This window comes from Drosophila albomicans, chromosome X (assembly GCF_009650485.2).
Source record: "Drosophila albomicans strain 15112-1751.03 chromosome X, ASM965048v2, whole genome shotgun sequence".
NCBI classification, from domain to species: Eukaryota; Metazoa; Arthropoda; class Insecta; order Diptera; family Drosophilidae; genus Drosophila; species Drosophila albomicans.
Window position 1 is genome coordinate 25768125 of NC_047627.2, and position 22944 is coordinate 25791068.

A 22944-nucleotide genomic window follows, 5' to 3' on the forward strand; every position below is an offset into this window, starting at 1 on the left:
GAAATGTATAGAAATAAAAATAAAATCAACTAACTTGTCAAATTCGATACATGTGTTGTCGTTGTTGCTGTTGCTGTTGATGTTATGTTTTTCTTTTGCTGGAAAGTTGGCAAGGATCAGAAAAGCAGTTGAACTGCTTCAAAAATGCACCATGTCAAAATGCCGCCGGCGTTGTGGGCGTGCGCAAGCTCGTCTATATAATATCCGCATTCAATGGTTTCCTGCATTTTTTGCGTTATTTTCTTTTTTATACATATGCAATTTCACTTGTAACGTAATTGCTTTCAGGTATTATGTTAGAACTGTGTTATATTTTAACTTGCAGCACATTTTCATTATTTCACTTTTTTCTTAACTGAACAACACTAGAATGTTTTTGTAGTGATCTGGCAAGGCGATTCTGCACTGGACAGTGTGTCCACACCTATAAAACGTAATGGATCGCAGCCTAATTAATTAGAATTTTACTTAAATCTCTTATAAAGCACTATAAAATTCCTGTTTATCAGTAATTAAGCTGTTTTTGTCCCAATTTTTGTTTAACATATTTATGAGTTTCCCATAAGAGATACACTAGAACCTTTTTGCAAGGATCTGGCAAGACCATTGCAAATTGCTTGAAACGGGATCGTCAATCTCAATGGCACGTTAACGATACCCAATTTAAATTGATTGCAGTTAGATTTGTGCAGTGTCATTAGGTCAATTAAATACGCATTAAGACGGTAAGATTGGCGCTGTCAATTAGGATTTGCTGTGATATCCATCAATTCTGGCATAATGTGGACGCTAAGCACCCAACAATCTGCATGCAGTCATGATGCCAACGTTCAAGCGAATAAATCGTCCGACAAATGAACCGCTGCATCGACGGCGTCGCCTTCGCCGCCAGCTGCTGTTGGTGAAGCAAGTGCATCAACATGGTGCGAGGTGGCTCGAGCCACAAATGCAGCGAGGTAAATGAAACCGCCCACAGTCGCTCCCTATTTGACAAAAATATTTTTTTTTTTTTCTGATTTTTGCCTTTTTGCAGCAGCTGCTACGCAACGACGCCATCTTTTTTTGCACAACGGCGGCTTTCATGAGGCGATTGCGCCAGGTGAGCATCTGTTTTGGAAAATGCGGCTCCCGTTATGATTAACCAATTTAACCAATTTTATCATTCCACCATTCCCCCATTCCACATTGCACATTCCACATTTTCCAACTCCCAATTCCAATCAAAGTGCTCGTTATAGCCCAATGCTTCAGTTTGATGCCCGTATGCGGCATTTATGCTGCAACTGCGCAGGGATTGCGCTTCAGCTGGCGTAGCTGGCGCACCTGGTACAGTGTGCTCTGCATTTGCAGCCTCAGCGTGGACACGATCTTCACAATTAATATGACGGCACACAGTCTGCTCGATGTGCGTAATGTGGGTGAGTAACGTAGTTGGAAAGAGATAGCTAGACTCTGTCATTATGGCCGCCATTTTGTAAGGGAATGCAAAATAATTCAATTTTTAGAAAACTGCACTCTATCAACTTTTGAAAGGAATACAGTTCAAGGTGGTCAAAGTAAAAAGCTAATTTGTGTATTGATGTAAAAATAATTGATATAATAACAACAAGTGAGAAAGCTACAGTCAAGTGTACTCGACTACCCGCTACCCATTTTGAATAAAAGAAATATATTTTGCGGTATTTTTCTAAAAATATACCGAAAATACTAAAAAAAAATACTAAAAATATACCAAATGGTATGTTTGGTATATCGATATAGTACCGCATTCAAAATATGCCATAGACGGCACAATATACCAGACTGTCGGCCAAAGCAACTAAGACCCCTAGTAAGTAGGCGTTTTTGCCCATACAAAAGTATTTCTTTAATAACTTCGACAATTTGTATCTAATCGCAACCAAATTTTTAGGAATCATAACTACTATAGTAATTATTATCTATACCAAAATTCTCAACTCTAGCTTTCAAATTACGCTTGTTATTCCATTTTTTTGATTTGCGGGGGCGGAAGTAGGCGTGGCAAAATTTTGAAACAAACTTGATCTGCGTGCAAACATAATGATAGATAAAATGATAGCTCTATCTCTTATTGTCTCTGAGATCCAGTGTTTCATACGGACAGACGGACAGACGGACATGGCTATATCGTCTCGGCTGTTGAAACGCCTCCTTCTACCTGTTACATACATTTCCTGCCGGCACAAAGTTATAATACCCTTCTACCCTATGGGTAGCGGGTATAAAAATTACAACTTTCTAGCGACACTTTCTGCATATTTGAGTATTAAACTCACCCTTTTCCTTTGCAGAACCCATAATATTCCATGTGTGCAATCTGCTGGGCTTTTGTGTCTTCCTTCAACTGGCGAGAAAGTGGCCATCGTTAATGCGTCATTGGGCTGCCGTGGAGAAACAGTTGCCGCCCCATCAGAACTGGAAACAACGCGAGCACCTCGCCCGACGTATTCACCAAGTCGCTATGCTGCTGCTGTCCCTTTCCTTGGGTATGCTAATTATTATGCTAATTAAAGCTGTTACTAAAGCTTCCTTTTTTTTTGCAGTGGAGCATCTGCTTAGCATCATTGCCTTTGTGTATCATGATTTGTGTCCGTCTCGCAGGGATCCCATCGAATCGTATTTGTTTGCCACTGGACCGCAGCTTTTCCATTTGTTTGCCTACTCCAATTGGTTGGGTTGGCTGGGCAAGCTGCAGAATGTGCTGCTCACGTTCAGCTGGAGCTATATGGATATATTCCTCATGCTGCTGGGCATTGGTCTAAATGATTTGCTCACTCGACTCACGTGCCATCTGCAGCATGCTGTACAACAGGTGAATGAATGCGGATCACTTGCTCACGCCGTCCATTTGCTATGCACTGCACAATCCACAATCTCCATCAACAACTACAATTGCGACTTGTTTTTTGCAGCCCATGCCTGAGGAATTTTGGACGCACACACGCAAACGTTATCGCGCCATTGTGGAGCTCATCTATGAGGTGGACGATGCCGTCTCGGTCCTCATCATAGTCTCCTTTGGCAGCAATTTGTATTTTGTCTGCCTGCAGCTGCTCAAGAGCATAAAGTGAGTAATAAACTGTGAATGGAGACAGACAAATAGCAGATAGATATTAGATTGATTGTTAATGCGCTGAGTAATTGCTTTCAATTTTAATGTCTTTTTCTGGCATAATGTAAATAATACAAGTAGTATTTTAAGCTCGATTTTTGAATGGATTTCACCATGTATTCAATATTAATATATACTATTTATTTATTTTACGTAACCTTAACAGTCAATCAAAAATCAAATTAACATTTAAATACAAAAGTAAAATTGAAATTAAAAAGACAACTTTTAAAAATATAAACTATGTTAAATCTTAGAAATCAATTCTATAATATATAAATCTGCAAATGGGAAAATGTAAATACAATGAAATCTATAATAATATATATAATTAAATAACAAAGTAGAAATTAAACCGAATAGAATACAAAATATATATCCAAAAATAATGAAGGTAAAAATTCAAATATATATGAAAAATTAAATTGAAATGTGATAAAATATATGACATAACAAAAAAAAAAAAAACATTTTAAAATTGAAATCTATAAAATTATCTTTAAATTGAAAAGTATTAAGCAAGTTAAAAAAATAAAATAAAAATATTAGAATACTACTAATTGAACACATTGAAAAAAATGAAATTCAAGAAATCAAAACTATTTTTAAAAGTAAAAATAAAAATAAAATAAAATGTATTGTACTACAATATAATTTAGTAAATAGGGTTATAGTTAGTTAAATAGTTGTGAATATTTACCTGAAACTCTATAATTATTTTCTTTCCAGTATATAAACCAATAACCTCTTTTTCTTTTGCTCTTTCAGCACGATGCCATCGACAGTGCACGCGTTTTACTTTTACTTCTCGCTATCGTTTCTGATAGGCCGATCCACAGCCGTGCTGCTCTTTGTGTCCTCGGTGAATGATGCGGCACGCGATCCGCTGTTGCAACTTCTGCGCCAAGTGCCACACGCCGGCTACAGCGATGAAGTGTCGCGGTTGGCCAGCGAATTGTCAGCGGACAATGTGTCGCTGAGTGGCCTCAAATTCTTCAGCATTACCAGGAAGCTATTTCTGACGGTGAGCGATCGAGCTGGCGAGCTGGCGAGTTAATGAATTATTGATTGATTGATTTGTGGTGGCAACGACAACTGAGTTTCTGTGTTTTTCATGTTTCATGTTTCATGTATTTTGACAGGTCGCGGGCAGCATTGTTACCTATGAGCTGGTGCTCATACAGTTTCACGAGGATAAGAAATCATGGGACTGCCACACGCAGCAGTTGCTTAACTGAAAATTTAAAATGAAAATATTTGGAGGAAAATGGTAATCCCAAAAAACAAAAACGAAAAATGAAATTGAAACCCAAAGAGACAAACACACAAACACACAAAGCACTTAATCAAGAAATGTTACACTGCACAACACACAAAACACATTTTGTCCAGTTGTCGCTGGTGGGGAGTGAACCAGTTTTCTTGAGTGATGCAATGCGGCCTTAAATGGTGCAGCAGCAGCCGCAGCAGCAGCAGCAGTTGAAGCAGCAGCCATCGATGTTGTGTGCGCCTTCCTAATCATTTGAACCAGTTGACCAAATGCCAATGCCAGGCTAGGCAAAGCAAAGCAAAGCCAGCCAGCCTGCCTGCCTGCCTGCCTGCTTGGCTAGCCTGCCACTTCCTGTCGACTGTAACCCAATTCGAATCCGGCCAGCTGCGCCAGCATCACCAGCTTTAGCAACAGCAGCATATATAAGACAGCGGGTCGGCCTACTTGACGCGCAGACAAGCAACGTGCATCCAACTCGCAACAAGCAAGCAAAAGCAAAACCATCAACCATCATGATTAGCAGCAATCGCTCTTCAACCTTAACGCTATTCGCCATCTTCGCCTTCGGCTGCAGCCTGAGCCTGGCCAGCGCTCAATACTTCTATCCCGGGGCGGGACGTGCCCAGCGTTCGCTGTTCAGCTCGGGACCACCAAGTGGCTGGCACGGCGGCTGGAGCTCTCCGCCCAGCTTTGAGCTGCCACCGCGCTCCAATCACATCACCAAGGACGAAGTGTTGGCGCTGCTCGCCGCCTGGAAGGCAGCCGAAGCCAAACCGAAACCAACGCCAGCACCAGCTCCGGCACCCGCTCCCGAACCGGAGCCAGAGCCCGAGCCAGAGCCCGAGCCGGAGCCGGAACCAGAACCGGAGCCCGAACCAGCTCCAGCCCCGGCGCCAGCTCCCGCTCCAGCACCTGAATCACCCGCTGGACCACCACCTGGTGTGCCGCTAACGGTATCGCTGCCCGCCTTTGTGCCCATCCAGCTGTCCGCGATGTACACGGCACCGGTGCCCGTTGCTGGCGCTGGCCTGGGTAACTTTGGCTTTGGCTTTGCCGGCGCTGGAGCCATTGGCGGTGGTGCTGGCGGTGGTGGTGCTGCTGCCGCTGGTGCTGCAGCTGCTGCTGGCGGTGGCGGTGCAGCCGGAGGAGGTGGTGGAGCTGCTGCTGGAGCTGCTGCCGGTGCAGCTGCAGGTGGCGATATTAGTCGCATCTCGCGTCCATTTGGTACACGCCGCAGCAATGCTAACATTCGTTTCCCCATCGCCAATCCAAGGAGCTACGCTTCGGCCAACTATGTGGCACCTCGTCCACGTTACTATCGCACCATCCTCTCGGAGACCGCGCAGCCAATGCGGTGAGTTTGCCCACACGCGATTCCTCGCTCGCGCATTGATCTGCTGTTATCTAATCTTGTTTACCGAATAATGTTGTCTAACGATTTCCTGTTTATTTTTTCGTTTTCATGTTTTTTGTTGCTACTGCTGCTCAGCTTGGATGCCTTGCCGCCTGCTCCGTTCCTGGGAAATCCAATTCAGTTTGTGCCCAGCAATTGGAATTAAGCGCTCAGCGATTGAGAACAGCTCCAAAAAGAGAGACATCTAAATAATGACTTATTATATATACCATATATACAAGTATATATAAATACTCTGACTGCAATCTTACTCTATATACTTTAAACTATATGCTACTCATTTATATATACTTTACTATATATATACTTAACTGTAAATAGCTCAATGTCTAACAAATCACATTCTTATTGTTATTGTAATACAATAGTTTTTGTTGTTTTTTTTTTTTTAATTGTTTGTTGCAAGTGAAATATGAATAAAAATAATACTAAAGATCAACCCCAAAAATCTTACACAGTTTTCAAATCTTTTACTGGATATGAAGTTGAAGTTTATCTCTTGATAAATATAAAGATTAGTTTGTATCTTTGAATCATATTATTGAATACATTATTTAATCTTTTACTCTATTTCAGTCCTCCCTCAATTATTTTCTTCATCCCAGATTTTAGTTAATGTGTTCTATATTAAAACTTGTCGCATATATAATCTTTGAATTTCTTAAATATACTTTATGCCTTGGCCTATTGTCATGAAATTTCTACAATTAAAACATTGAGAAGCAAGCAATAAGACCAATTTTGAGGAATTCCAAGATGTACATTTTTCTATCTTGTATTAAACTCAAATTTTATGAAATACTATCGGAATTATTATTTAAATAAGTTCTTAAACTTTATTTTCAACTCCCCCGTAATGCGCTTTTAAGCTTCATGAAAGCTCTTTCAATTTGACTTAATGCCAGTAATGTTACGCATACGCCCCATACACCAAACGATCTGATCTTGATTTGCATCTACAAATCGTAGACACGCTGCAATCGTAAATGGCTAAAATTCCACCTGAGGCCTTATTGACATATCCAAGCGTGGCCAACAGCACATCACGTACTTGCCACGCCCATAAATGTCTCAATTAATCAATGCACTCCACTGGGACTCATATCTATACACGCGTATCTAGGTATCAGCCCAGTTTGCATGGAGAAATTCAAACCTCGCCCCAAAGCATTTATGGCGACAAGCGCAAAATTTCCAACAACGGCGATAAATGGATAAATGCATAAAGCAAAAAACGAAAAACAAAAAACAAACTCTGCCCAAATGCGTGCAATTAGGAAAATGAGAAAAAAGATGAAAAAAACACCAAGTAAGAAAGGCAAAGTCGAGTGTGCACGACTGTGAGATACCCGCTAGCCAGTTTGAATGAAAGCAAAGCAGTGCGGTATTATTCTTATAATATACCAAATGAATATACCAAAAATACTAAAACTGCACAAAAGACTATATTTGGTATATCATAAAGCAAAGCAAATATAAAAATATATCAAAAGCTGTACTTGGTATATTGATATACTACTACATTCAAAATATACCATAGAATATAAAATCTAAGAGATTGTAAGTTTTTTCTTCTTCTTGAATGAGAACAAAACAAAGCGGTATTATTATTATAATATACCAAGTTATTAAACCGCAAAAGTATTAAAATAATCCGAAAGCTATATTTGGTATATTAATATAATCCTATAATGAAAAGTATACCATAGAAATTGTAAATTTTTGCCACTTTAAATCAAAGCATAACCGAATGGTATAATTGGTATTTAGATATACTACTATATTTCAAATATACTAAAGAGTACACAATATACCAGATTGTAAGTTTTTCACACACAAAAGAATTTTATAAAAGCTTCAAGTGCGGTCGAAGTGAATTGTATTTGTATGTTAGCCAGCTTAAGTCTATGAGATCTAGGTGTTTATACGGACAGACAGATATCATTATATCGTCTCGGTTGCTTACACTGATTAAGAATATTTATACTTTATAGGATCGGAGATGCCTCCTTTTCCTGCAGGCACAAATCTGTAATACCCTTCTATCCTATGGGTAGCAGGTGGAAAAAAGTAAAAAACATATTACAAGTAGTTATTTTTACACAGCATCTCTGATGCAATAAATCAACGGCCGACGACATCAACAGGGACTTGCTGTGTACTGCCCAGTTCCATTTGAACTGGTTTTTGCGGCCCCTTCGGTGCTGTGACGATGCGCTGTGATCAGCCCATAAAAAAAGGTGGGACAACGCTTGCCCATTTTATACTTTGAATTTACGACACACTCAGCTACACTATGCAACAAGTTTGGCTTAAGAAATAAATTTGCTAGACATGCTAAATTTAAATTAATTGCAATATTTGTGCACTTTAACTATTATAAAATATTTAAATAATATGTATAATAAATTTCAGCTGCATGACTAGAAGATTGACTAAGCTTTGTGCCTCGTAACTAAGTCAATCTTTCAGAGTACTTAAGTAAAGCTACAAAGCTTTTAGTCTCAAGTGTTAACACGCTTTGAAAAGAATTGAAGATTCGTTGCCGTAACATTTTAAGTACAAGTGTCAATAACTTTGAACAGTTTAAAGATCAACATTTGCAACAAAATGGAAAATATATCAAGAAGCAAGTCAACACGCTTGAACAAATAAATAAATAAAGTTCAATAAAGTTCAATGAGTTATAAAGTGCATTTGGTAGTGTAAACTCTGTAAATGAATTTGCAAATTACGTCCAAGTTTTACAATAAACATTTAGAGGGTTTATTTAATAGTTAATTGTGATATTGAGGCTCTCATTATAAAATATGGAGCCAATGACATTAAGTAAATAGTTATTGTGGTTTTGTGTTTTGCAGTCCAGTGTAAACTTACAATTAATGTACACACGCGTTTATTAAATATAGTATATTTATGGATATTTTCACACATTTGATATAAATGGGCCTGCTGACATGTTTTTTGCCACAGGCGACAGACAAACGCTTTACTCCACTTAGTTATTAATGCAGCCATCGAATTGAGCAATCGAGCTTCAAAATGGACGCCCATTTGGATAGATTTGTGTTGTGTTCGTTTTCGTGTTCGTGTTAGCGTTCGCGTTTGCTGTGTGGCATATCATTATGGACTTCCCGCACAGCGTGCAGAAAAACATGTCAAGCTCTTATTATAGTAGACACCTTACATATTTGGCTATTGTCAAGTGTGTAATGAAACTAAACTAAACTAAATAGTTATTAAACAACAAAAAAAGAAAAAAAACTACAAAAGTAAACAATTAACAGTCGCATTAAACACATGGTTAAAATAAATGGCAAACAAAATTTATAAACCATTTTGTTCTTTTGTTTTGTTTTTGTCTCTCTTTTTTGGATGACTAGTCAAAATACTTGGGCAAGAGTTTCTCCAGCAAACACCCTAGACTCTGTTGGCCGGCGAGCAGCGCAAAGGCGCCAGCGATCACATAGTTGAGGCGATAGACAGCCGCCTGTGAATAGAGGAGCACGCATCCAGCACAAAAGTACAACACCAACGACAATATCCAATAGCCACGACTGTGAAAAGCAAGCATAGATACCATTTAGTTAGTGTTGAGTGCGATTAAACGAAAAATTGAAATAAAACGAGTAAGCATGCTGCGTATTGTGTGGAAAAGGAGACTACCAAAGCAGCAATGATTTCACTGGTTCGCTAAGAGAAAATAAGTTAAAGTATGACTTTACCTAAAGGTTTCGAGAGTATAGAAATGACTATGGAAAGTAGAGTTCGAGTGAAGTGAATAAAAGTCAAACTTTCAATTAATGGATAGTTAAAAATGGGATGATAAGTATGGTGTGGAAAAGGAGACTACAGAGATATAGAAATAATTATAAAAAGTAAAGTACGAGTGGAGCGAATAAAAGTTATGTTATTAAGCTTTAAACAAATGGATGGATTAAATAAAGAAATTATAGAAATGCCGATGAAGATGGAAATACGAAAGCAGTGATTTTTTCAGTGGTTCGGTAAAAAACGAGGTGCATTACAAAGTATGCTCTAACCTAAGAGTTTGGAATATATAGAACTGACTATGAAAAGTAAAGTACAAGTAAAGTGAATAAGTTAATAGATAGCTAAATAAACTAATTATATAAATGCTCATTAAAACGGAAGTACGAAAGCAGCGAAATCTTTAGTGGTTTTAGAAATATGTGGCATTATTAAGAGCGCAAATTTAAGCTTTAAAAATTAAAAGCAAAACAAACAGAAAACTAGTTAAATAAAGGAATTGTATTGAAATGCTGATGAAAATGGAAGTACGAAAGCAGCGATGTTTTCAGCGGTCTACCTTAAATTCAAGGCTTTAAATGTATAATTATGAGAAGAGTAGATAGAGTAGAAAAGCAGTGATGTGTTCATTAGTTTACTGACATTAAGTGTCAGTAGTAGTCAGTGGCATGTCAGTAGTAAGTGGCATTATTAGGAAAGCTAAACATATATACATATATATATGTAATGCAAATTTAAGCATTAACAAATGAAAAACAAAACAAACACAGAAAAAAGTAAGGTAAAATAAATGAGTACTGAATGTGTAAAGGAAAGTTGCTTAAGGTTATTAGCAATAAAATCAAAGAATCAGTAAATAAGTAAAGCTGGATAAGCAGTTTAAAACAACTACAATTGATTGTCGGGGATAGAACTTACAGTTTTTGTGGTGCACGCAGCTGGAGCAGCAGACTCAACGAAGCCAACACAATGACGTTGGTGACCAGCGACGGATCTGGAAGATTAATGCCATGGCTGCAAAGTAAATTTAAGTCGATTAATTGATTTCGCAGGTGTGTGAGGTTGTTGCCAACTTACCGACGACTACGCAGCCAGGCAAGCGTGGTGGGTCCATTGAGCAACAAGAGCATGAACAGCATGAGCAGCAGCGTGACGTGAAAGGGAAAGTTCTGCAAGCCGACGCAAAATTCTGCCGCCTTCTCGTCAGACTTCTCCTCAGCTGCTGGCTGTGCCTCTTGCAACGCCTCTGTTTCGGAATCGGTTTCCGTGTCAGGTTCATCCAGCTCGAAAAGCGGCTGCTCCGTATTCGCTGGTGTCTGGTCCTCGCTTTGTTGTTGTTGTTGTGCACCCGTCGTTGTTAGTTTAACCAAATCGGCCGCCTTTTGCCATAGAAAATCCTCAAGATAATCTTTGTACGCATTCGATAGCATCAAAAAGTAAAATACAAATGCCAAGAGCAGGCCCAGACCGCTGCTGGCGCCAATAGCAACGCCAATTGTCAATATGCCATACGTGATTGGCAAATGTGTCATGATCGACAGTAAAATATTGGAGCTGGATGTCGAGAGTCGCGTCAGTCGCAATGCCAGGCGATAAAAGACATGTCCGTAAAGCGTCAGTGCTAACCACAGTCCCAGCACTAACAAAATGGAGATGCCAATGGCGGTGCAGTGTATAATGATCGATACATTGATGCTATAGTCGAGTGGCTCCGGTTCCGGGAAGACTTTCAAATTGAGTATCAGCTTCTTGAGCAGCCGACAGCCGGTGACCAAATAGATCGATGTGTACTGCAAATAGCCAACGTAGGGCTTCAGGCTATTGAAGCTGCCAACGTGCTGGAATTTATCCAATTGATTGCGCAGCACAATCAGCAGAACGCACACCAAATGCGCCGGAAACCATCCGTAATACTGCAACACAATGCGGGACAAGGCATCCGCATAAGAGTATTCATAGCTAAGAGCGAGATGGCAACAATTAATGCTGGACAATTCATCACATGAAAACGAGGCGCGTACTCACCTGATGCGATAGCGACAAATGGGATCCAAGTACAAGTCGAGCACGACGGGATTGAGGGAAGTATTGTAATGCCTTGGCATCAGCGTGGGCACATTGACATAGAGTCCGGGTTTCTGATCTGGCGAGCTGAAAATTATACAAATTAGATGCGTTGCTATTATTAAAGTATTCTCTAACAATTTGATGGCTTCAGCAATTATAGTTTCAAAGTTTTAGTGCATTTTACAAGCAGACAGACAGACAGTCGAATATAAAATATACGTTTAGGCTTTTAAGTAAGGTATGAATGCATGTGAAATGAATTAACTTTTACTTGAGATGCATTACTAACATAAAAGTATTCTCTAAAAATGTGGTGGCTTCAGCTATTATAGTTTCGAAGTTGTGATTGTTTTAATGAGCGGACAGACAAACAGACAGACGAATATAAAATATACTTTTAGTATATGAAATATACTTGTGCATTGTCATTAAGAGAGTTTTCTCTCTAAAATTTGGTAGCCCCAGCTCAAGTTGTTGCTATGCTTTAGTTGTTTCTATTAACGGACAGACAGACAGCTGGATAAACACCTTCGAAGTAAAGCGAATTACGAATGCATATAACATAAATTAACGTTAACTTAAGATGCGTTGCTATCATAAAAGTATTCTTTAACAAGCTATTATAGTTTTAAAAATTTGGATTGTTTTTACAAGCGGACAGACAGCCAGACAGACGATAAAATATACTTTTAGTATTTAAAATATACTTGTGGACCTACGTTAGTGTTTGATAGCGTTCAAAACCAGCTGCCCAGGGCACACATAGTTTGGCCGTGATGCGATAGTTGGGCTGCAGACACTGCAACGGCTCGACATGGACACGCAAACTCTGATAAGGTTCGACCAGCTCTGCGACGCGCAACTTGTAGTGCAACGTGCCCTGCAGCGTCTCATTGACTGCCGTGCGTCGTCCATAGGCATACCATCGAGGTATGCGTATATCGACAATGCGCTCCTTGGGATCATAGATGTCCAGATTGTAGCCAGTGCGCTGGCTACCTGGTGGCAGGCGTACCAACAAATGCGACCACTGTTGATACGTTTTGCGTAAATTGTGCAAGTCCAGGACAGCAATGCTGCGCGCTTCGATCTCTGCATTGGGCAAACGCTGTATCAGATGCGTCAATGGTGTCGCCTTGTCGCTGTGGAGATGCATTGTGATTAGCTTGATATTTTCTATTTGGAATAGCAATTTGATTAAGCTCACCAAGTGAGTGACTCATTGTCGTTGTGACGTTGAGCTTCGCAGCCAAACAACCAGTTCTCATCGCTCTCTACGTTCAGCGCCTCGATGGCAATTTTCTGCAAGAGAATTCATTATTTTTATACAACTGTTTTGCTTGCATAGCTTTACAACAGCTTGTAATTAAGTTCGCAGTAAACAATTGAAATACTTTTGCTTAAATAACTTCCAACTGATTGTGACTAAATACCCAGAAAATGAAACAGACTAAAATACAGCTGTTTTGCTTGCCTAACATTCACTTATCAGGAATGATTTAAAAATAATGTTGTAATGAAATTGGTTGAAAATTATGCAGATACTTGAAAAATTTGAAGAATTGCTTAAGCTTATTCTACGTAACTAGCATGCAACATTTTCAGCTGCATTGTCATCAAATTTGAAAATCTTAGCTGCTATAGTCTTACAGATTTGGGCGTTTAAAGACGCGGACAGACAGACAATAGTTTCATGTTTTCTGCTGCTTTTCAAACATATTTACGATTGGCAAAACGCACCTTGTAACGCTCCTGACGCTGCAGGCTAATCAGCTCGTGGTATTGACTCTTTAGGCCGCTAGCAAAGAACTTGTTGATGACCAGGCGTCGCTCCTCATGCCAATTGGTACGCGACGGCAAATTGACCAAACTCTGCTGACGTGGTCTTCGTCGCTGCAATCGATAAGCAAACATTATAGATAAGACGAAGATTGAATGTGAAACCCATGACTTACCACAAAATGCGACAGCGCAGAATGCATGTTGCGCTGTTTGTTGCTGCTAAAGATGACGGTGTCATCGCTGCGTCGCTGGGCAATGCTGAAGAGGAAACGATTTATGACCTGCATGAACTGCAGACACCAAACCGCCGACAAATGGTCACAACTGAGGCTCACACGCGGTATGGCCGAAGTCTTCAAAAAATACAGCACAGAGATTAGAACAGAGGATATTCAATAGAGTTAGAGTTGCATCCGCTTACCATGGCATGGAGATCGTTAAACTGTGAACTGGTCAGTCCTGCATTGACCAAGAGATCACGATTGCCGCCGCCCGTCGAGATGAGCAGCACATTGTCCAGCTTCGGTGACAATTCTTGGCTGGCCATGCGCTCCTCGCTCAACTGCTTCTGATGCAAACTCTGGCACACATTCGTGCTATTCGTCGGCTTTGAGGCGGTGCGTGTGCGACTAAGCTGCGTGTGCGTGTCCACATAGAATTGACCCAGATGGGCATCTAAATTGAGCACCGGCTGATCCAATGGCGTTGATATGCTAATAATCGCATTGATATGTTGACTTATCTCCGCATCTGTGAGCACCGATTGCGCCAATTTGCCGCCCATCGAATGGCCAATCAGCACAATGGGACTGGGTTGCCGGTATAGCGTCAAAATGCTGCGTATGCAATGCTTGAGAAACGTTTGCTGATGGTACATATAGCCGCCATAGACAGCCGACAATTCCTCATCAAAGTCAATGGTATAGTAGTCCAGATGCACACCAGTCTCCACATGTTCGCGTGCCTTGCGCAACGCCACCGAGGCGAGAGAACGCACCTGCTTATAGGAGCCAGCATTGCCGGGCACAAATATTACGGGAGCGCCGGTCATGCGACTCTTGAGGGGACTCTCACGGCGCACACTTTCGTAGTAGTAATAGAGGCCATAGTTGGGGAACTGTTTATTCGCCGCAAAGTGCACACGCTGTTTAAGAATATGCAATTAACTAACTATTACTATTGCAAAGAAATGATAAGTTTACCGCAAACATGGGCTCGCCAAACATATAAGTCATGCGGCAGGCGTTGGGTTCCACTTCCACGTGCAGCTGGCCGATTCCGTAGATGAAACTGCATATTGAGCCAATTACAAGGAGCACTGCACAGTTCCGAAACACTATCATTTGGCATAAACGAGAGAATTTGACGTATTGTTTTTTTTTTGTTATTCTTTTTTGTTGTGCGGCCGCTTTGTTATTATTTCGCTTGCACGGCGTTGCCAGATCTTGCGAACACAAACAAATACAAAACAGCCAGACTGTTTTGAATCCCAGACTAGAGGTGAGTGCGTGTCGTGTTTTAGCCTATCGATCGTTTTCTATCATTGTTTTTTGTTTTAAGTTCACTTAAGCAAATATTCGTAGCAGTATAGTTTTTTTTTTTCGTTTACCTATTTTAGCAATGATAAAAGACAGGTCTTATTAGTGGTGAATGCTAAATATGGAACAAATGATACCGATATGTGGATTTAAAAAATTAAATATATCGACTAAACTAATGCAAAGCCTACCTACAGAACAAGACAATTTTGAATCCGGGTCTAGAGGTGTGTTGTTAGTTTTTCATTTTAACATTTTTATTAAAACTCACCTATGTTAATATTTTTATAAAATGTATTTATTTTGTATTTTTTCATAATTTGATAATTTTGCTTATTAAGAATAGCGGGGGTCAAATAACAAATAAACAACAAATATCCTTACATAAATTCAAATAGATCAACTAAACTAATATAAAGCCTACTCTGCATTCAAAATGAGGGTGTTTTGTGTGCAATTCATAGTTTATTTGTTAGACTTTATGTGTAATGTAGTATATAATAATAATTGTCTTTGATGATTCGATAGCACGGCTTTAAAAATAGCGACATCGATAGCAAGGCTTACACACACACACACACGCCACAGTTACAAATCTTTTAGTGCACACACACACACTCATACAAGTACAAGCATTCCAATCGAATACCTTTTTGATCTCTACACGTGTATATTAGTGTGTGTGTGTGTATTGATTATTGTTGTTGTTTGTATTTGCTCACATCTCGCGTTGTGGTAGTCCATCATTCAGTTAATGAACGCGCTCGCGCTCCCTTAACCTACCCCACCCCGCCCCCGCACGCATCCACCAATAAGAGCAGCGACATCAACGCTTCGTAACGTGTTTACGTTTCTCTAAGCCACCCTGTGTGTGTGTCTATGGGTTGAGCACACATAAATACCATATATGCGTGTGTGTATGTGTGTGCGCTTAATTCGCGCATTGTATCTAGCTAACTGGCTGGTTGGATAGGGAAAGAAGCAACAACAACAAGAAGAAAAAAAAAAACAAGAGAGACAGGAAAAAAGACAGTTATGCCCTGCTGCGTCGCGCCAATAACAAAAACAAGCTACATAGCTGACGTCGTCTCGTTGTCGTCGTCTTTGCTGTCGCCGTCTGCGCCGACGTCGTTGTCGTTGTTGTTTTTGTCGTTGTCGTTGTCGTCGTCGTTTGGCTCTCTCGCATCTGTCGATCGCTGGCTGCTCTGCTGCTGCTGTGTTGTGTCTTCTGGGATCGTTTGTTAGTGTATGTCGTGGTGTCGTTTATTGTTGTTGCGCTGTGTTGTTGTTACGCGCTGTGACTGACTTGTTCAATGATTTAGTAAAAATATTCATAGCTCATTCCAAAACTTGTTCTTGTGCCTGCTGTTGTTGTGCCTTGTGCAAATATAAAAAATATATATATAAAATTAACGCGCTACAATTTCTATGTATCTATCAAATATTATACATAGTATTTATAATGTGTATTAGTAGTTAAAGAAAAATTGTTGTAAACTGCAGTAGCATCTATCAATCATTCAAAGTCCAGCAAGCAGAGCGTCGGCGTGTCTTCTTCTTGCTGCTCGTGTGCAATTCAAATACTGCGCCACCTCCTTCTACTTCTACTCTTTCTCCACCCACCAACAACAACACATCATCAAAATATCTCCCACCAAAAACAACTGCAACACAACCACCTGTATCGAAATTTATCGAAAACGAAAAGGAAACAAAACATTGACTTGTGCATATACAATTTAGTTATCATTTATCGAAAATGGAAGTGTGGCGATCGTTGACGATTGGCGCATTTCTAGTGCTGGGATTTGTGTGCTTCTATGGCGTGGTGGAATCATGCAATGAAATCGTTTGCGCCTCCATCGTTTCCAAGTGCATGTTAACGCAAAGCTGCAAATGCGAGCTTAAAAATTGCTCCTGCTGCAAAGAGTGCCTCAAGTGTCTGGGCAAAAAATACTATGAGGAGTGCTGTAGTTGTGTGGGTAAGTAGCTAAATCGATCGATCGATCGATGATGTGATCTCAGCTAATATGATTTGTGTGTGACATTATCATTATTCATTATTGCGCTGCCGTCGTCGTCGCCGTCGTTGTTGTTTTTGGTTGTATGCAAATACATAGGTATGCGTGTATCTGTGTATTTGAACGAGTGCCTGTGTGTATGTGAATATTTGCGATGTGTAATAATGCGATCGTGCTCAGCGTCAACGTCTATCGATAGTTGAGCCGCTGTTTGAAACTCGATTACACAAATAGAAAACATTAACACTTATGTCGTGCTCCCAAAATATGAATTTCTCAAAATATAATAGTAGTTAGAAATTAAAAAATAATATTTTGATTGCTGAAATAAATATTCTTCAAATGAATTATTATGTATTTGTCTGTTTTGTGAAATAGTTAAATTTAGTTAGCTATATAAATAAAATTATTTAAATATAGTTTGCTATATAATTAAATTTATTTAAATTTTTGCAGAGTTGTGTCCCAAGCCCAATGAAACACGCAATTCGCTGTCAAAGAAATCGCACGTAGAAGATTTTGAAGGCGTGCCCGAGCTCTTCAATGTGCTGGCCTCTGAAGATGACAGTGATAGTGATTATTGGGATGCGTTCACATTTCAAGTGGATTGGTCCAGGGGCAAGCCCACATTGGAGAAGGATGAAAAATATTATCTTAGTGAGTGTTGGACAAAAACGTTCATATGAAATACCCGAATAATGAATTAACTCTTATAGAATATAACGATAAGAACTTGGAAGATGGCGGCGCCGAAGAGCGTGACAATTTGCTGACAGTTAACTGCACAGTCATATATTGGGATCATTGTGTGTCGATGAATAAATGCCGTCAAAGCTGTCAAACTACAGGTGCTAGCAGCTACAGGTATGTCGAAAAAAAAAAACACTACGATGAAAAGAATATCGTATTTAAATTATTCGTTATTGTATTTAGATGGTTCCACGATGGTTGCTGCGAATGTGTAGGCTCTACGTGTATTAACTATGGAGTCAATGAAAGTCGCTGTCGACGTTGTCCAGAATCGAAAGATTCCGACGATGATTTCGATGAGAACATCGATGAAGAGATGCAGGACTTTGGCGACAGTATGGGTCCCTTCGATGGCTCAGTGAATAGTAATTATTGATTAAGCAGCGAACAAAATGCCATTTAAAGATACAAAACCAACAAAAAAGAACAATAACAAGAACAACATTTAACAAATTACGTTACTCAATTCAAGTGACATTATTATTGTGTAGTACGAAGTAATTTTGTATAGCATTATTATTATTATTATTATATTTTTTTTTTGTAATCTTAAAGAATAGGCGCTTTTTGATTGTTTTCATATTTGAACAGACCAAGATATATATATATAAATATATATTTTTGTAGAACCCAATAATAAAGATTATACATATGACATAAACGATGAAATTAAAACAAGTGATTTTCCTAGGGATTGGTGTTTTGTAACGTGAGTGACTTGCATAAGGGTTAACCTTGCTGAGCCGTTGTTTGATAACAAACATACACACATACATACATACACAAGTACACAAATAACACATGACACATGAATGAATATGGAAAAATTGTTTATTTATTCCCATATTGATGTGTAGAAAATGTATTGATGTAAAGATGAATTTTTGGAATTTATTGAAACAAATTAAAAGTGTGCCTATTAAAATAGACGCCGAAACAACATAACGTAAAACAGCTGATTCAGAGGCCAGCCTGCCAGTCAGCCGTTTTGCGACGGAGTGGCAACGCTCGATGCATTGCATGTAATTTCAAGCGAACAACATCAAGTTACGTATTCGCAACCGGCGGCCAACAAACAGACAGCGAGACAGAGAGAGAGCAAGAAAAAGTGGCTGGAAAAATTATGTTCAAGGGTTTGCGACATGTGAGAAATGTGCTGCAACGTGGACACTACTGCAATCAGGCAACAGGCCGCTGCCATGCCACCTACGTGACGCACATGATGAAAGCTGAAGCAGCAGCGTCGGCGGCATCGGCAGCCACCAAACACAACAACAACAATTCTGGTGGCATCGGCAGTGCTGCCTTGCGACACCAGCTGAGTGTGCCCGCTTTGCAGCCGCTGAGCTGGCGACAGGTGAGTTAAGTGAAGAAGTTGAACTCAATTGTTGTCAACTGATTTGCATTTTTGTTTAGGTGCAACTGCTGCGCTCGGAGTACAAGGCAATTGTGGGTGTGATCGCGCGCTCGCTGCAATTGACGACACGCGAGGTGCAGCAATTGCATTTGCGCTGCCTGAGCTCCCGCAAATCGGACAACGAAAGCAGCAGCAGCAGCAGCAAAAGCAGCGATGACAAAAAAGGCGACAAGTCGGAAAAGAAAGCAACAACAGCTGCTGGCGACGACAGCAGCAGCAGTAAAGAAACAACAAGCAGCTCTGGAGAGGAACCCCCCAAGGACAGCAGCAGCAGCAATAGCAATAACAACAAGAACAACGAGAATGACGAGAAATTGCGCTCAGTCCTAACTAAAGCCGTGTTGTGGCTCTTCACCATCTACATGTTTGTGGCCTTCATCTCGCTGCTTATCACACCGCGCACCGAACGTCCCGAGGGCTCCACACGCTACGTCTCCTGGAATGAGTTTGTGCATCACATGCTCGCCGTTGGCGAAGTCAAGGAACTGATCATACGCCCCGACATGGAGATGGTTACCATCATTCTGCATGAGGGCGCCGTGATCAAGGGACGTAAAGTCACCTCGAGCATTTTCCACATGGCTGTTGCCGATGCCAACAAGTTTGAGGAGAAACTGCGGCTGGTGGAGAAGCGGCTAGGTATCAAGGACGGCGTGCCAGTTACCTATGATCGGCAGACGGATACAACCGGTCGCATATTGATGCTGTTGCTCTTCTGTGCGCTGCTCATGTCGATTGCAACGCGCATGCGCAGTATGAAGAGTCCCCTCAGCATGGACTCCTTTGTAAGCAGCTTTCTCCGCTCTATATATATTTGGTATATCCATTGATTTGAACTCTTTTCTGTTTATAGAACCAAATGGGACGCGCCAAGTTCACGCTGGTTGATCCCTTTGATGGTGGACGCGGCGTTTTGTTTCGCGACGTTGCCGGCCTCAGTGAGGCCAAGCAAGAGGTGAAGGAGTTCGTTGACTACCTCAAGTCACCGGAGAAGTACCAACGTCTGGGCGCCAAGGTGCCACGCGGTGCCCTGTTGCTCGGTCCGCCCGGTTGCGGTAAAACGCTGCTGGCCAAAGCGGTGGCTACCGAAGCTCAAGTGCCTTTCCTTAGCATGAACGGTTCCGAGTTCATTGAGATGATCGGTGGCCTGGGTGCCGCTCGTGTGCGTGATCTCTTCAAGGAGGGCAAGAAGCGTGCGCCGTGCATTATTTACATCGATGAAATCGATGCCATTGGTCGCCAGCGTTCCGGCACCGAGAGCATGGGACAGGGAAGCTCTGGAGAATCGGAGCAAACTCTTAATCAGCTGCTTGTTGAGATGGATGGCATGGCTACCAAGGAGGGTGTTCTCATGCTCGCCAGCACCAATCGTGCCGATATACTCGATAAGGTAAGGTACTTCTTGCCTGAACTAACCGAACTTTAATCTCTGTTTCTTTTCAACATTTGCAGGCTTTGTTGCGTCCCGGACGCTTCGATCGTCACATACTCATCGATTTGCCTACGCTGCAGGAGCGCAAAGAGATCTTCGAGAAGCATTTGTCCTCGGTCAAACTGGCCGAATCGCCCAGCACATATTCCCAGCGCCTGGCACGCCTGACGCCCGGTTTCTCCGGCGCCGACATTGCCAACGTGTGCAACGAGGCGGCGTTGCATGCGGCACGTCACACACAGTCCGAAGTGAGCAGCAAGAATCTGGAGTATGCTGTGGAGCGTTTAGTGGGTGAGTGTTAAAAACTTTTACAATTCTCTGTACGTGCTCTACATTTCTTCTTTCTCTCTTTTTAGGTGGTACCGAGAAGCGTTCGCATGCGCTGTCGCTGGCGGAACGCAAGGTGATTGCGTATCACGAGTCGGGACATGCGCTTGTCGGCTGGATGCTGCCCAACTCGGATATCCTGCTCAAGGTGACAATTGTGCCGCGCACAAGTCTCGCATTGGGCTTCGCTCAGTATACGCCGAGCGAGCAGCATTTGTATTCCAAGGAGGAGCTCTTCGATAAGATGTGCATGGCCCTGGGCGGTCGGGCCGCCGAGAATTTGATCTTTCAGCGCATTACGACGGGCGCCCAAAATGATCTGGAGAAGGTGACCAAAATAGCGTATTCACAGATTAAGAAATTTGGCATGAATGACACTTTGGGTCCGATCTATATACGCGATGCGGATGAATCCGGTAGTTCGGGCGCCGGTGGCAGCAGCAAACCGTTCTCCAGGGCCATGGAGAACATCATCGATAACGAGGCGCGCACCATAGTCTCAAAGGCGTATCAGACCACCGAGGAGATACTCATCACGCACCGCGACAAGCTAGAAAAGGTGCGTGTCTATAAATTCCTCTATCTATATTAGATCATCATTTTTGATATTTGATTTTTTGCACAGCTCGCAGAGGCGCTGTTGGAGAAGGAGACACTCGATTATGACGAGGTTGTTAGCTTGATTGGTCCACCACCGTTCGATCCGGCCAAACGTCAAGTGGAAGCCGTTGAGTTTGAGCAATCGCTGAAGAACCTGAGCACCGACGATGCGACCAAAGCCTAATGGCGACATCTATTATTAGCAGCATTCATTTCACACCTTTCTCGCCACTATCCCCAACTCTTCACCACGCCATCCAGGTTCATGTTCAACTAAATGTAAATAAAGTTGTTTACCTTTTTAAATTGATTTACACATCTCTGAGTCACCTGTCACTAGTTTGTTCGCTGAACTCTCGAGACCTTTTTGTAACGCTACAAAAACCTATAAAAAAAAACTTCAGCTTAATGTGCTACTCTATTACCTTAGCGATTAGTCAGTAACGTCTGCACCCTACATTTCTGTCAAATTATTAAGTCTTAGGCTAGATCAAACACTTGGGAACTTAGCTAGATGCTATATTAAATATATATATAATTTATAAGTTCAGCTAACTAAACAAAAAGGAATTGTTTGGAGATAAGATAAGTATTTTTTTAGGTCTAATATGACATTATTATTTTAACGTGTATTTAGCTTAATATTTTATTGGGCTAGATTTTTTTTATTGAATACATTAGGTAATGGATTTTTTAGTTAACTAAAAAAGAAAGATAAAGGTTCGGTTAGCATTTTATTAGGTTATGTAAACATATTGTAAAGTTATCAATATTTTAGAAGAGATGTGTTAAGGTTATTCAATTTATTGATTATTGTATTTGTAGCTGACTAGTGTGATTATAATTAATAGAGTGGATCTACTAGCTAATTCCTGAGTATTTGAAACTATAACAATAACTAAATCTTAATACTTGCTCTATAACATTGAAGTTCTTGGCAAAATGGCAACAAAGAAATGGGCGCCTTAAAAGCTGCAACGACTTTTGGATACCCTGTGCATAAATAAAGTTACTATACGAAGTAGGGGATCATTTATTTTTAAGTTAGTGAATATATTAATTACCTAAAAAAAATATTGAGGTTAGGTAAGCATTTTTTCAGGTTACATAAAGTCATTTATCTGAAAGTTAAAGTTAATATTCTATAGGCTTATTAAATATGTCAGTTAATAGTTTTTGTAGCTGTCTAATAGTGACTAATAATAATAATAATCTTTTGTTTATAGTGCATTTATGATCGATAGCCCTGTTAGAGGGGATCTCCATACTAGATAATTCCTTGGTACTTAAAACTATAATAATAATTGAGTCTTAATACTTGGCCCATAACATTGAAGTTCTTGGGAAAATGACATCAAAGAAATGGGTACTTTGGAGGCTGACACGACTGTTAGATACCGTGTACATAAATAAAGTTATGCG

General features: G+C 40.7%; 5 protein-coding genes across 5 annotated transcripts; 4 read left to right on the forward strand and 1 right to left on the reverse strand.

Annotated features, from left to right (window-relative positions):
• The first annotated feature begins 920 nt into the window (after window positions 1-920).
• LOC117564483 (gustatory receptor 5a for trehalose) lies at window positions 921-4633 on the forward strand. The gene is made up of 8 exons (XM_052004668.1): window positions 921-956; window positions 1015-1099; window positions 1227-1418; window positions 2313-2507; window positions 2565-2833; window positions 2934-3088; window positions 3902-4157; window positions 4276-4633. Exons 1-8 carry the CDS (start codon window positions 921-923, stop codon window positions 4369-4371), a joined length of 1284 nt encoding a protein of 427 aa, XP_051860628.1. The 3' UTR covers window positions 4372-4633.
• Window positions 4634-4830: 197 nt separating this feature from the next.
• LOC117568944 (translation initiation factor IF-2) lies at window positions 4831-6109 on the forward strand. Its single transcript, XM_034249885.2, has 2 exons — window positions 4831-5757; window positions 5893-6109. The coding sequence occupies exons 1-2, from the start codon at window positions 4916-4918 to the stop codon at window positions 5960-5962; spliced, it is 912 nt and encodes a 303-aa protein (XP_034105776.1). The 5' UTR covers window positions 4831-4915; the 3' UTR covers window positions 5963-6109.
• A 2442-nt stretch (window positions 6110-8551) lies between these two features.
• On the reverse strand, window positions 8552-15129 carry LOC117568617 (GPI inositol-deacylase). Its single transcript, XM_034249393.2, has 10 exons — window positions 14640-15129; window positions 13859-14581; window positions 13611-13790; window positions 13396-13548; window positions 12863-12957; window positions 12375-12797; window positions 11614-11739; window positions 10666-11547; window positions 10507-10602; window positions 8552-9374 (listed from the first exon to the last, which is right to left on the reverse strand). Exons 1-10 carry the CDS (start codon window positions 14778-14780, stop codon window positions 9197-9199), a joined length of 2997 nt encoding a protein of 998 aa, XP_034105284.1. The 5' UTR covers window positions 14781-15129; the 3' UTR covers window positions 8552-9196.
• A 1088-nt stretch (window positions 15130-16217) lies between these two features.
• On the forward strand, window positions 16218-18393 carry LOC117569073 (protein twisted gastrulation). The gene is made up of 4 exons (XM_034250091.2): window positions 16218-16957; window positions 17453-17653; window positions 17713-17860; window positions 17930-18393. The coding sequence occupies exons 1-4, from the start codon at window positions 16735-16737 to the stop codon at window positions 18120-18122; spliced, it is 765 nt and encodes a 254-aa protein (XP_034105982.1). The 5' UTR covers window positions 16218-16734; the 3' UTR covers window positions 18123-18393.
• A 196-nt stretch (window positions 18394-18589) lies between these two features.
• On the forward strand, window positions 18590-21832 carry LOC117568658 (paraplegin). The gene is made up of 6 exons (XM_034249460.2): window positions 18590-19103; window positions 19163-19948; window positions 20017-20553; window positions 20616-20886; window positions 20952-21481; window positions 21548-21832. The coding sequence occupies exons 1-6, from the start codon at window positions 18870-18872 to the stop codon at window positions 21704-21706; spliced, it is 2517 nt and encodes an 838-aa protein (XP_034105351.1). The 5' UTR covers window positions 18590-18869; the 3' UTR covers window positions 21707-21832.
• Window positions 21833-22944: the final 1112 nt, after the last annotated feature.